The sequence below is a fragment of the Carassius carassius genome, chromosome 20 (genome assembly GCF_963082965.1).
Source record: "Carassius carassius chromosome 20, fCarCar2.1, whole genome shotgun sequence".
Taxonomy (NCBI): domain Eukaryota; kingdom Metazoa; phylum Chordata; class Actinopteri; order Cypriniformes; family Cyprinidae; genus Carassius; species Carassius carassius.
In genome coordinates, this window is record NC_081774.1 from 3,774,439 (window position 1) to 3,789,796 (window position 15,358).

Genomic DNA, 15,358 nt, shown 5'->3' on the forward strand with positions numbered 1-15,358 from the left:
CAAAAAAATTTCAGTCAATATGGGGTGTTGTGTGTACATTAATGAGGAAAAAACCTATACTCTGCACACCCTCCATACGCATCACGGTTTTTTTTTTTTTAAAGAGCAAGCCCCACTCATTTAGTTTTTCCATCTGTGCACTTTTCACAATACCTTTTTTTTTTTTTACAGGTAAACTTTATAACACCATATATTTATGGCACACCATGTAAAAACTGCATATTACCAGTGCTGAAAATAGAAATCTGCAGACAGCAGTGAGTGTGTGAGAGTGTTCTGACACCTTATAGCACCTTCAGTGTCAAAGGTTCAATCATAATCTACTGTACATTGATGATGCAACATCATTCAGCATCAGCAGAGGAAAGACGCAGGCTGTCAGGTCATGCAACACACAGCCTACGCTTTTCAGTTCTTTAAACCTAGGGCTTGTCACAGCATCCAGAACTGCACTTCTGACAGACTCACTGGCTTTTTTTGAGAGAAGAACAAGCTAGAAATCATGGTGAGTTGTTCTTGTTGTCAATCAGGGAAATGAAGGGATAAGTAGACGTGTAAAAAAAAAAGATTATTCAAGTAGCAGTCAAGCTTGTATTATTAACATTATGTTATTTAAGGCAATGAGTTTAAATGCTATAGGGATTACAGAAGAGTTTACAGAACTCATGCTGAATCATGTAATTATTCAAAACATCTAGCATTATTTTTAATAACATATAATTCATATTCATGGTCATTTCACTGACAGATTTATTTATATAGCACCTTTAGAAACAAATTTAAAATTAATGAAGTACTTTACAACAATAAACTATCTAAATACATTAATAATAAAATAAAATATTAAATAGAAAGAGTAAATCCTAAAATCATAACAAATTCTCTACAAATGTAATATTTGTAATTATACTGCCTGTAGTAGGAATATACTAGCACTTTTTATTATTATAAAAATAAGAGCATTAAAACCTGTACGTTTTAGATGTTATGATTTTGTATTCAGAGCTTGTATTTTAACACATGTTTCTAAACTGCATATAAAACTATTTTACGTCACAATCAACTTCTTATTAATTACAAAGCTATTGTTTGTTAAAGCATTGCATGTAACCTAAAAATGCTACACTTCCTGTCCTCATTTATGTATTTAAATATGCATGACTGTTTTAAAACCACAGTGTGTTTTTTTCATCAAGCTGCATGTTTCAGTATGCTTATCTGGACGTACACGCTCTACAGTCTGCATACAGAGGTCAAGAAACTATTTATAAATTTAAGCTACATTTAAAAATGTGTCAGTATGTGTCAGACACATTTTGCTATTTAATTAAAAAAACGAGCCAAAATAACTCTGAAAAGTGAAATTAGTTTAGAAAAACAGGCTATCCTGCAGCATCTAAACTCATGCATTTAAATATTTTACTTGTAATGATAAGAACTTAAACCTCATCAAGCAGCTTTCTCACTTAAATGACCACTAACCCTTTGTATAATATCATTGGCTCTGGTCTAGATGGAATATAACTGCAGTGGAGAGAGGAGCGACACAGACAAAGCACTCAGTTACTTTGAACGTGTGGCCTACCCACCTGTCTTCATAGTGGGTCTTTTCTTCAACGTCACGGCTCTGTGTATCTTCTGCCGCCTCAAGCGCTGGACAGACACGCACATCTACATGTTCAATCTACTGGTGGCCGATTTCCTAGCCATTATTTTTCTACCTTTCAGGATATTGGAAGCCTTTTGCCTGATTAAACCCAGGGTATTGTGTACATTCCTGCTGTGCACCCAATACTCCAACATGTACAGCAGCATCTTCACCATTACAGCCATCAGCTTTCACCGATTCATAGCCGTCAGGTTTCCGTTTCTTACCAAAGCACTGGCCTCCAGAAGTAAGATGATCGCCATTTCAAAGTGCATCTTCATCTGGATGATAATAGTTGTCATCTGTGCTAGTAACTATGACGACCTTCTCCCAAACAAATTACAGACCTGTTATGATCTAATAATAACAGAAAAGCTTGGTAAAAGGTTTTTCTATCTTTTAGAGATTTTAGGTTATCTTATTCCAGTGCTCATCGTCATACTTTGCTCCACACAAACCATCTACATCCTGATCAGATCCCTTAAGCATGTCCAAGGCAGGGATAAAATGGAAAGGACAAACATTGCCGCTATCATCACTGCGAACATGTTCACATTCATAGTTTGCTTCACGCCCGTTCATATTGGTCTTTTGTTGCAATATGTATCATCAAATGATTCACGTGACTTTGTGCACGTGTTTCTTGATGTCTCTGAGTGGATCGCTACTACCAACTGCTGTCTGGATTCTATTGGCTATTACTTTCTGCTGAAAAGAGTTAGTAAAAGGGATACTTGTTCATACTGAATGTAAAAAGTTATAGCACTAATAAATAAAAAGAACGAGCATACAAATTACAAATTTCAAACAGGGCCCACTGGTACAACCTTCACCGGGGCCCCACAAACCCCAGCTACGGCCCTGGTCTAACGTATTGTTTTGTTTATATAGTATTGTAGTAAAACCATAGCATGAAGAACCTTCATCAAAGTATAAATCAAAGTACTTTTGTATTACTATCTGATGGCATTTCTGCAGGTTTAGCAACCGCTTGAGATCTGTCTGTTTAGTCATAGTGAAAGATAATATTTTTTTATCTATTTTGATGTTCTACTCATTTTATCATTATAGCGGCATTAAAAAAGAAGGATGATTAGAAAAAAAAGAAAGAAAACAACACAACAGGTTGTACACGCAATGTAACGTTTCTGGCACAAACTATTACACCTTTGACTTATTTTTAGTTTTAAAAGCTATTAAGAAGCAAAGGACATGAATGAGTCGAATTAAACTGTATTGATGCTAAATGCCTGATGTAATTGATATGTTGATGTGTCTAATTAACTTCCAAGTAATGATCCATCAAAAAACATAACTCTAGTCTTCAGATTGCACGGAAGTTGCTATGGGGATATGGTTCGCCATAGCAACACATTGATGCTGTGTGAAATTTCAATGTATGTGTGTTCAGTGAAACGCCATCTACTGCAAATGAAGCAAACAACATTTCCACCTGATGAACATATGGAAAATAGTAGTCAGATATATGCTCAGGGTGCGATTTGTGAAAAAAGGGGGGGGGGGGGGGGGTTTGAAACATTTTAATTCATAAAAATCAATCATGAGAACATGAACTTCATCACTGCATTTGCAGGAATTGTAAAATCTTTTTTCTTATTAACTCATGAAGCAGCCTAAGGCAATATTTTTACCTTAATAACTTATCTTTCCCCATTCAAATGAACTGTGATCAAGCACAATGAAAAAACACGCAAGAATTAAATCAGTGAAATGATAGAAAAGACAGATGCTTTATCTGTGCTAGTCAATTCGCCTCATTTGCGCGAATTGGACGCACCTGCGCCGCGCTAACCACCTCATTCGCACTGCAGGATCTTTACATTGACTTAACATTGAAATCACTCGCGGCACACGCTCAAGAGTGAGTGAGTAATCAAAAAAGCTTTGCTTTAGCCTCAATTGAGTGAAACATCGTATGTGTAACTTCGGCAGAGACAATTTATAAGAGACATGCCACATCCTCAATACAACCAGAGCCCGTCTACGGAGAGCCTTCCCGCTCCCTATTAAGTCCTATTGTACAGAATTTTGGTTGCAGTTCCATCAGAGTTCCACTGGGGGTGATCGCCATGAATGCAAAATGAATGGGAGTCTATGGGGCTAGACGGCTAAATTTGTCCCTTTCACCCGTTGAGAAATGTCAGATCTGATGTTTTGCAAGTTCAACATGGGTTATAGGTCGAAAGTTGAATGAATGAGTACTTATGTCCTTTCGATTTCTTACAGGTTGAGTTGTTGTTGCCCATAACACGCTAGCATTCGGCTAATGAACGCTGAATGGTCGGTGAAGGACTGATTACGACCAGAGATACCACTTGATGGCATTCGAAATCAGAATCAGCGGGATCAGAATGTTAAGGCGGACTTTTTCGCCCATGTTTTTCTTTTCAACGCCAGCCAGCTGATGGATAACTGATAGCCAGCTACGTCGCCAAACATCCAACGACCATTTACCTGTATTTACCTGTCAGCTGTGTTGTTGATGCTTTGAGAGAAAAGAATGTGCAGAGCACGAAAGCACCAGAGCCATTAAATAATTCATTTTTCAACGGCTCTGGAAAGCACCATAGACATTCTCTGAAAACACCAAAGTGACTGAAGGATTGCTGTCACAAACACGCCAGGTTCCACCTCCACACAATCACGGCGCACACCCTAACCTGAATACCAATCATCACCACCAGCGGATTCTTGCTTCAGTGTTCACTGGTCCTGGAGATGCAACCGCTCTCTTACCCAACGGATCGAACTAAGGTAGCTTTCATTATCTCACAGTTACAAGGCAAGGCTTTACAATGGGCAGACTCTCTCTGGACCCAGAATAATCCTGTAACCCAGTCATATTCCAGCTTCATCAACCCTTCCGGGAAGTTTTCGGCAAACCTGCCTGGGACTCCTCAATAGGTGAGAGATTATACAACTTGAAACAAGGGAATATGTCTGTCAATGATTATGCCTTGCAGTTCAGAACTCTGGCGGCCTCTAGTGGGTGGAACGAACAGGCCCTTCTCACTACCTTTCGCCAAGGATTGGAGCCCAGAGTGCGGTTGCATCTCGCTGCATACGAGGATACCATCGGCCTCGAGCGATTCATCCAGCTGTCCATCCGCTTCGCCACTCGTATGCAGTCGTGCTTAGAAGAGCACCAGGGCCAGGCGCATTCCTCCTCTCCGCTCTGCCGACCAGAGAACGTCAGCTCCCCAGAACCAGCCAGCGAGCCCATGCTCGTGGACTCCTACCGTCTCACTATGGCGGAGCGTCAAAGACGGCTGGCCCAGAATCTCTGTCTGTACTGTGCAGCCCCGGGGCATACCATAGCTGGGTGCCCCGTTCGTCCTCCTCGTCCCATGGTGAGTGCCATCCTTCCTTCACGATATTCAATGAAACCACTCACCACTGTTGTGACACTTACTGCGGCTGATGTGTCTCTTCCAGTTTCCGCCCTCCTCGATTCTGGGTCAGCCGGCAACTTCATCTCCGGTGCCCTCTGCCGTCAACTCAGGCTCCCAACCTCGGCCACGCCGGCCGCTTACCAAATCCACACCATCACCGGCAAGCCGTTAAGCAAGAAGTATGTACGCCACTGCGTGGGTCCAATCTCCCTCCAAACTGGACTCCTTCACCATGAGGACATTCATCTGCTGGTTCTGGAGGATTCCACCGCTGACGTCATCCTAGGGCGCCCGTGGTTGGAGCAGCATAACCCGGTGATCTCCCGGAAGACCGGAGAAATCCTGAAGTGGGGCGAAGCCTGCTTTCAATCATGTATCTCCGGCTGTCCAGTTCCCGTGGAACGTCCCTCCGAATCACTACCAGTCTACACCACCTCTATTGAAAGCCCTGTCGTCAACCAGTCCATCTCCATACCCCAGTGCTACGCCCCCTTCAGTGATGTCTTCTGCCCGAAGTGGGCCTCCAAGCTGCCTCCACACCGGCCATGGGACTGTGCTATAGATCTGCTGCCGGGTGAACCAGTGCCTAGGGGAAGGATCTATCCCCTATCCGTTCTAGTAAACGTCCCCTCCGTATTCCAGGATTTCATGCATGAGGTGCTCCGGGATTTCCTCCATCAATTCGTCCTAGTGTACATCGATGACATCTTGATATATTCCCGGAGCCAGGCCGAACATCGACGCCGCGATGCGGAGGTCTTGCAACGCCTGAGGGACTTCCAGCTCTACCTAAAGGCAGAGAAGTGCTCATTCCATCAGCCCTCAGTGCAGTTCCTTGGCTATACCATCGACCGCAGTGGCATCCGGATGGACGAGGGGTAGGTAAGCGCCGTCCGGGATTGGCCCATTCCTACCACCATCAAGGAACTACAGCGATTCCTTGGCTTCGCAAACTTCTACAGACGATTCATTCAGAACTTTAGTACCATCACCAGTCCTCTAACCAACCTCCTTCGTCAGAAGCCCAAGTCCCTGTCATGGACTCCAGCCGCCACCGAAGACTTCCAGGCCCTGAAGCTGGCCTTTACGACCGCCCCACTCCTCATGCATCCTAACCCTGATTTACCATTCGTCGTGGAGGTGGACGCCTCTACCACCGGAGTGGGTGCGGTCCTTTCTCAGCAGCAGGGGACGCCCAGCCGCCTCCATCCATGTGCCTTCTTCTCCAGGAAGCTCAACCCGGCGGAGGTAAACTACGACATTGGCAACAGGGATCTACTTGCCATCAAGCTTGCCCTGGAGGAGTGGAGACATTGGCTGGAGGGAGCCAAACACCCCTTTCAAGTTCTCACTGACCATAAAAACCTGGAATACCTAAGGGCAGCCAAGAGACTCAACCCCAGACAAGCCCGCTGGGCGCTATTCTTCACCCGCTTCCAGTTCTCCATCACTTACCGCCCTGGGGCAAAGAATGTTAAGGCCGATGCTCTGTCCAGATGTTACTCACCCGAAGAGAGGTCTGAGAACCCCGAACCCATCCTCCCAGACAAAGTTGTTGTTGCCCCTATCACTTGGTCTGCTGAAACCCTACCTCCAGCCAAAACTCCTACCAACGCTCCGCCGGGTTGCCCACCAGGACACCAGTACATCCCTAGGACACGTCGCACTCCTCTCATCCACGCCACCCATACATCACTTGGCACTGGTCACCCGGGGGTCAATGAAACCCTCTCGTTGCTACGGGAACGCTTCTGGTGGCCCAACATGGCCTCGGATGTCAGAAGGTACGTGAGTGGATGTAACAGCTGCGCCATGTCCAAGAGTCCTCGCCATCTACCATCTGGCAAACTCCATCCTCTGCTGTGACAACACCTGCTGTTGATTCTGTGAATTGCGGTTGGCACCTGAGACCATTAATGTGAGACCATTAATTACCTAAATTGCCAGTCTACTGGAAACACCTGTGTTCGTGCCTTGGATGCTGTTTAAAAGATCACCAATTGACTGGGGAGGGTCAGTCTTTGGTTTTGGACGCTTTGGTTTTGAACTCTTTGGTTTTGGACTCTTTGGTTGTGTTGTATTTTGTTACTTTTTTCATTTGCACTTCAACACTACATTACACTTCACACCTGCATCTTGCTTTACACACTGACCTTACTGATGAATACAGAAATACTGTTATTTTCTTTAATTTTTTTCATTCTATAATATAGTGTTGTCTCATTTTGTAAGTAAATAAATATTACTTTGAGCTTATAATTTGGGTTTTTCGTGTGTCCCTTGTTTTGTTGCTTCCCTTGAGCCAAGGGTCGTAACAACGTCCCCAACCGCCCGTGGTCACACCTGGGAGTGGATTTCATGACCGACCTTCCTCCCTCTGATAATAACACATGTATTCTGATTGTTGTGGATAGATTTTCTAAAGCATGTCGTCTTCTTCCTCTGAAGGGTCTCCCCACTGCCATGGAAACGGCAGAACTGATGTTTAACCATGTCTTCAGGTACTTCGGCATTCCAGAGGACATAGTGTCGGATCGGGGCCCCCAATTCATCTCCCGGGTATGGAAAGCATTTCACTCCCTCCTAGGTGTGGCCATCAGCCTGTCTTCCGGCTACCACCCGCATTTCAACGGGCAGACGGAAAGGAAGGTCCAGGAGATCGGACGCTTCCTCCATACATTCTGTCACGGCCACCAGAACTCCTGGAACCAATTCCTGGGGTGGACCCCGAGTACGCACAGAACTCCCTCCGTCAACCCACCACCGGACTCACACACTTGCAGTGCGTACTCGGCTACCAGCCACCCCTGTTTCCCTGGTCTGGAGAGCCCTCTGACGTTCCCGCGGTCGACTATTGGTTCCGGGAGAGCGAGAGGGTCTGGGACGCGGCCCATCACCAACTACAACGGGCGCTCCGTAGACGCAGGACGGCAGCCGACCTTCGCCGTTCCGAGACTCCCCAGTACTCCCCCATCCGCCTGCGTCTACCCTGCCGCAAGCTTAGTCCCAGATTCATTGGCCCGTTCACTATCACTCAGCAGATCAATCCGGTCACCTACAAACTGCAACTTCCTCCCGAGTACCGGATTCACCCCACATTCTATGTCTCACTCCTGAAACCTCACCATCCTTCTGTTCTTCCTTCCACAGAACCTGGCGAGACGGAAGCCCCCCCTCCTCTCCTCCTAGATGACGGTGCAGCCTACTCGGTCAAGGACATCCTGGACTCCCGGCGGCGTGGTGGGCAGCTGGAGTACCTAGTGGACTGGGAAGGATACGGTCCAGAGGAACGCTCCTGGGTCCCACGCAACGACATCTTTGACCCCTCCTTGCTGGATACCTTCCACTCAAGACACCCCAATCGACCAGCTCCCAGGGGTAGAGGATGCCCACCACGACGTCGGGGTCCCCGGCCCTCAGGAGGTACTGTCACAAACACGCCAGGTTCCACCTCCACAAAATCACGGCGCACACCCTCACCTGAATACTAATCATCACCACCTGTTCCGCATCACCTATCATCCACCACAGCACCACAAAAGCCACACACACGCACACAGTCATTGTCCGGTCACGTTCGTGACAAGATCATTCCTGCGCTAACTATTAGGACTAACTCCTCTTTACCTTCTCTCCAAGGATAACCTCCGAAGACTCTTCTTCCATCTTCTCTCCAAGGATTACCTCCAAGATCCTCCTTAAACCCCACGGTGCGTGTGTGTGGTCCCCTCCTTCCCGGCACGGATCCCAACACCCATCCACTCCTCACTTCCCGCTCCTCTGCTTGTGTCCATTCAATAAATAACATCTTTCATCTGTTACTCCTCTGTCTCTGAGTGATCCGTAACAATTGCCGTAAAGCATTATCTCTGGTCGTACGATGTGTATGACGTCATTGACATTTTAAAAGACTTTTTAAAGCAAATAAGTGACTCTAAAAAATCTAACACCCAGCAATGTGTAATTTCTTTGCATCTCCTTTTGTTTTGTGATCCGTCTCGCCACTAGTGTAGTAGCACTGATCACTAAAAATAATTAAGCAGAGGACGGGGTACATTGACCAGAAAGGGGGAAATCCCACGCACCCCCCGCCCCCGGCAAATCACACCCTGTATATATATGTGTGTGTGTGTGTGTGTACTTAACCACATACCTACACACTAAATACTCTGCACACCCTCCATACGCATCACGTTTTTTTTTTTTTTTAAAGAGCAAGGCCCATTTAGTTTTTCCATCTGTGCACATTTCACAATACCTTTTTTTGCAGGTAAACTTTATAACACCATATATTTATGGCACACCATGTAAAAACTGCATATTACCAGTGCTGAAAATGGAAATCTGCAGACAGCAGTGAGTGTGTACCAGTGTTCTGACACCTTATAGCACCTTCAGTGTCAAAGGTTCAATCATAATCTACTGTAAATTGATGATGCAACATCATTCAGCATCAGCAGAGGAAAGACGCAGGCTGTCAGGTCATGCAACACACAGCCTACGCTTTTCAGTTCTTTAAACCTAGGGCTTGTCACAGCATCCAGAACTGCACTTCTGACAGACTCACTGGCTTTTTTTGAGAGAAGAACAAGCTAGAAATCATGGTGAGTTGTTCTTGTTGTCAATCAGGGAAATGAAGGGATAAGTAGACGTGAAAAAAAAAGATTATTCAAGTAGCAGTCAAGCTTGTATTATTAACATTATGTTATTTAAGGCAATGAGTTTAAATGCTATAGGGATTACAGAAGAGTTTACAGAACTCATGCTGAATCATGTAATTATTCAAAACATCTAGCATTATTTTTAATAACATATAATTCATATTCATGGTCATATTTACTGACAGATTTATTTATATAGCACCTTTATAAACAAATTTAGAATTAATGAAGTACTTTACAACAATAAACTAGCTAAATACATTAATAATAAAATAAAATATTATTAAATAGAAAGAGTAAATCCTAAAATCATAACAAATTCTCTACAAATGTAATATTTGTAATTATACTGCCTGTAGCAGGAATATACTAGCACTTTTTATTATTATAAAAATAAGAGCATTAAAACCTGTACGTTTTAGATGTTATGATTTTGTATTCGGAGCTTGTATTTTAACGCATGTTTCTAAACTGCATATAAAACTATTTTACGTCACAATCAACTTCTTATTAATTACAAAGCTATTGTTTGTTAAAGCATTGCATGTAACCTAAAAATGCTACACTTCCTGTCCTCATTTATGTATTTAAATATGCATGACTGTTTTAAAACCACAGTGTGTTTTTTTCATCAAGCTGCATGTTTCAGTATGCTTATCTGCACGTACACGCTCTACAGTCTGCATACAGAGGTCAAGAAACTATTTATAAATTTAAGCTACATTTAAAAATGTGTCAGTATAATAGATAAAATGTAAAACCATGTGGCATTTATTCTACACAAAGTACATTTTCCAAGATAAATAACTTACAAAAAAGTAGTATGTTCTTCAAATGATAAAACAAAATGTGTTTGCACACTTCCTGGTTGGGAAACATTAATTGCTCATGATGAAACACAACCCACCTCTAACTTCATAAGAATTGACTTCACACAGACAGCGCAAACCACCAAAACTACAAGATACTGATCAAATGAATTCTGAGAAAAGAATCTGCAGCATTCGTCTGACATATTTTAGCCAAATGTTGAGCCAAAATAACTCTGAAAAGTGAAGTTAGTTTAGAAAAACAGGCTATCCAGCAGCATCTGAGCTCATGCATTTAAATATTTTACTTGTAATGATAAGAACTTAAACCTCATCAAGCAGCTTTCTCACTTAAATGACCACTAACCCTTTGTATAATATCATTGGCTCTGGTCTAGATGGAATATAACTGCAGTGGAGAGAGGAGCGACACAGACAAAGCACTCAGTTACTTTGAACGTGTGGCCTACCCACCTGTCTTCATAGTGGGTCTTTTCTTCAACGTCACGGCTCTGTGTATCTTCTGCCGCCTCAAGCGCTGGACAGACACGCACATCTACATGTTCAATCTACTGGTGGCCGATTTCCTAGCCATTATTTTTCTACCTTTCAGGATATTGGAAGCCTTTTGCCTGATTAAACCCAGTGTATTTTGTACATTCCTGCTGTGCACCCAATACTCCAACATGTACAGCAGCATCTTCACCATTACAGCCATCAGCTTTCACCGATTCATAGCCGTCAGGTTTCCGTTTCTTACCAAAGCACTGGCCTCCAGAAGTAAGATGATCGCCATTTCAAAGTGCATCTTCATCTGGATGATAATAGTTGTCATCTGTGCTAGTAACTATGGCGACCTTCACCAAGTCAAATTACAGACCTGTTATGACCTAATAATAACAGAAAAGCTTGGTAAAAGGTTTTTCTATCTTTTAGAGATTTTAGGTTATCTTATTCCAGTGCTCATCGTCATACTTTGCTCCACACAAACCATCTACATCCTGATCAGATCCCTTAAGCATGTCCAAGGCAGGGATAAAATGGAAAGGACAAACATTGCCGCTATCATCACTGCGAACATGTTCACATTCATAGTTTGCTTCACGCCCGTTCATATTGGTCTTTTGTTGCAATATGTATTATCAAATGATTCACGTGACTTTGTGCACGTGTTTCTTGATGTCTCTGAGTGGATCGCTACTACCAACTGCTGTCTGGATTCGATTGGCTATTACTTTCTGCTGAAACGAGTTAGTAAAAGGGACACTTGTTCATACTGAATGTAAAAAGTTATCTAGAGTAAGTTGATCTAGATTAGATTGAGTCAGATCCCCGTTATATGTGAAGAACACAGTATAACAAAGTGTGGTCTACATCTGACAACATTAGTGTAATCATAGTTACAAGATTTTATGGAAATACCATAATAATTCTTTAAAGTACACTTTAAAAACTTTGTTGCATGAATAAGATAATCGCAAAAAGTAGCCTACCATTGCATGTCACCACAAGGGTACGTTTGTTCTTGTTTTGACTGTTACTTTCAGAAAATATATATTTATTTTTGTATGCAATATTTCCCAATAAAATGTCTAAATTATTATCCTCTGCACTTTGCCATTTTTTGTTCTAATGATGATGTTCATGATGAAGTAATATGCCTATATGATGGAATTCAATAATATTGTTAAAATAAAATTATTATAATATATTATATTATATTATATTATTTTATTTTATATTAAGCTTAGCTATGATTTTATCCAGTGACTTTGCTCACATGCAATTTTTATCTGAGCAACATTATATACTAATAGTAGTTAATAAATCATTATAAAATAAATCAGAATTTAAATTATAATATACATTTTTATATAGATTTATACATTATTATTTTTATATTATTTTATGTTTACGTAATGAGGTTCCAAAAATTAAGTACATGTAATAAGATTCAGTTAAATACTCTTAACCAGACTACAGTTACTTATTTATTGAATAGATGATAACATATTATTAACACAATAGCAATAAATGATATACCCTTAGTCTACTCACTGCTGTGTGTGTGCACTTGGATGGGTAATATGCAGAGCACCAATTCCGAATATGGGTTACCATACTTTGCAAATGTCACGACTTTCACTTTTCACTTTCATAATATATTGATTCGTCCTATTCCTCTTTTTCATCTTTTAAATGTTCATTTGTAAAATAACCTACTGCTTCTATGCATTCAGAAAGTCTTCCAATTTTGTGGACATGTGACTGAGTCTTAGCTTTTATACAGAATATCTCTTTGGGTTTGAGAGTTTAGTCTTTGCAACTTTATGGATCTAATCTATGCATGAACAGCTTGTAACACTCCAAAGAGAAAGGAAAACTTGAAATTGCATCATATGACCTCTTTGAGATACACAAATTCACATTATTTCACATTTATATGCAATGCAGGCATTGCCAAACTTTTGTCATCTGCACTTTTTTACCTAATATATTAACTTGAAGTACCGTGTGATTTTAAAATAAATATTTTAATAATTATCCAATCTGCATGTTTACAGTTCCCTGTTGGTTAATGGTCAATTACAGTACATATAAGTAAACACATTTATTTTAATGTTTTATTTTGATTAATATTATTAAATGTTAGAATACATTTTTAATTATTTATTTTTTTATTATTTAATGCATTATTATCTTTTCATTAAACCCATGAAGACCCTGCAGTTCATTTACCAACCCCAGTTTGGAAAAAATTGAAGTAACATAATGTTAAACGCACTTCATGTTATTAATTACAACGAATGGAATATATTTTTCTTACTCTTTGTATGTTTTATATCAGTATGGTATGAAATTGTCCTATTTAAATCAATGTGATGAAGTTAGGTCAAAAGTAATCAAAGAGTATTCTGATTACATTAACTAAAAAGTGTAATGTAATGGATTATCGTCATTATTGTCATGTAATTTGCAATCAATTACAGACTACAATTTGTAAGCAATCTACCCAGTATTTGTTATCATTATTACATTTTCAATGCATTTATTTTAATAAACTGATTTATTTATTATTATTTATATTATATTTAGTATTATTTTTATATATTTTATTAAAGAAACATGATTTAAAATAGTTATGAATAAAGTACACAAATATAAATAATAAATAAATCATAATTTGAGATGATGGATAGTTGCTCTGAGCAGTTTGCACGGTTTGTCATGTGAGGTTTAACTGCCCTCTAGTGGTCATTCAGTGTATACGTCACATGCTTTGTCTCTGCAGTCTCGTGCTCAGACAGTAGACATCAAAAGCATTTGGCACGTGGCAGTAGCTATAGCGATTATATGATCACATGAACTGAAAATTGCAAGTGTTAAATAACTAATCAGGTCTAGGGAGTACTAAAAACATCATCCATATTATTAGTAATACGTTTTTTCTTCGTCATGTTACCAAACAATGTAGGCCTAAGTATTGTTTTGTTTATATAGTATCACAGTAAAACCTAAAGTACTTTTGTATTACTATCTGATAGCATCTCTGCAGGTTTAGCGACCGCTTGAGATCTGTCTGTTGGTGAAAGATAATGTTGCACTATTTTGATGTTCTACTCATTTTATCATTATTGCAGCATTAAAAAAAGATGGATGATTAGAAAAAAAAGAAAGAAAACTACACAACAGGTTGTACACGCAATGAAACGTTTCCGGCACAAACTATTACACCTATGACTTATTTTTAGTTTTAAAAGCTATTAAGATGCAAAGGACATGAATGAGTCGAATTAAACTGTATTGATGCTAAATGCCTGATGTAATTGATATGATGATGTGTCTAATTAATTTCCAAGTAATGATCCTTCAAAACAACATCACTCTAGTCTTCAGATTGCATGGAAGTTGCCATGGTGATATGGTTCTCCATAGCAACACAGAGATGCTGTGTGAAATTTCAATGTATATGTGTTCAGTGATACGCCATCTACTGCAAATGAAGCAAACAACCTTCCCACCTGATGAACATGTATAGAAAATATTAGATATATGCTCTAGTCATACTCAGATATTCTAACGTTTTAATAACAACGACTAACAAACAGTTAAAGGTAGCCATTGAGGGACTAAGAGAATGTTTACAGTAGGCCAAAATGTCAAAAATTATTTTTTTATATAATTGTAACCATTGATACCAAATTTGATTTGTTTTATCAGCAAAATAGAAGACAGACAAACTAAAACCACAAAGCATCACTGAATGCAGTAAAAACCATGGCTAATACTTTGTAGTGTTTGTGCTGTTGTTTTCCCTCCAAAATGATGTCACTTCCTGGAGGATAAAGCCACTGAGGAACTGGCTTTTGTTAAAGGGATTGTACAAAAAACTAACAGGATGGAAAGTGATTACTGTACATGGAATATCCTAATAATCCTAAAAATCTGTTAAAACAATATCTCACAAAAACATGTTTTGTCTAAAAAAATAAATAAAAAATTATATTACTTAATAATTTGACTGTTTTGATTTAAAAATACATTGAGACGAGATAAAAATGGCAAACTCCGCTTAGTCCAAAGAAGTAAAATTATTTTAAAATGTATTCCTATGTTAATTAATGGTGCATGTATAAAATGATCACAAAATGTTATCATGCCATATTTCAGAGTGCAATAATTTTCAGTGCTTTGATTTAGAAATGCATTGAGACATGACAAAAAAACTATTTTGAGTAACTCTTCTCAGACTAGTGAAATTATTTAAATTCTGCTCCTACTGTATGTTCAGTTAATTCTGATGAAGTGAAAAATTAAAATGAACTA

At 40.2% G+C, this 15,358-nt stretch overlaps 2 protein-coding genes across 2 annotated transcripts; both read left to right on the plus strand.

Moving 5' to 3' along the window:
- The first annotated feature begins 369 nt into the window (after positions 1–369).
- Positions 370–2,397, plus strand: LOC132095729 (G-protein coupled receptor 55-like). The gene is made up of 2 exons (XM_059500841.1): positions 370–505; positions 1,514–2,397. Exons 1-2 carry the CDS (start codon positions 503–505, stop codon positions 2,393–2,395), a joined length of 885 nt encoding a protein of 294 aa, XP_059356824.1. The 5' UTR covers positions 370–502; the 3' UTR covers positions 2,396–2,397.
- A 7,168-nt stretch (positions 2,398–9,565) lies between these two features.
- On the plus strand, positions 9,566–11,899 carry LOC132095730 (G-protein coupled receptor 55-like). The gene is made up of 2 exons (XM_059500842.1): positions 9,566–9,665; positions 10,930–11,899. Exons 1-2 carry the CDS (start codon positions 9,663–9,665, stop codon positions 11,809–11,811), a joined length of 885 nt encoding a protein of 294 aa, XP_059356825.1. The 5' UTR covers positions 9,566–9,662; the 3' UTR covers positions 11,812–11,899.
- Positions 11,900–15,358: the final 3,459 nt, after the last annotated feature.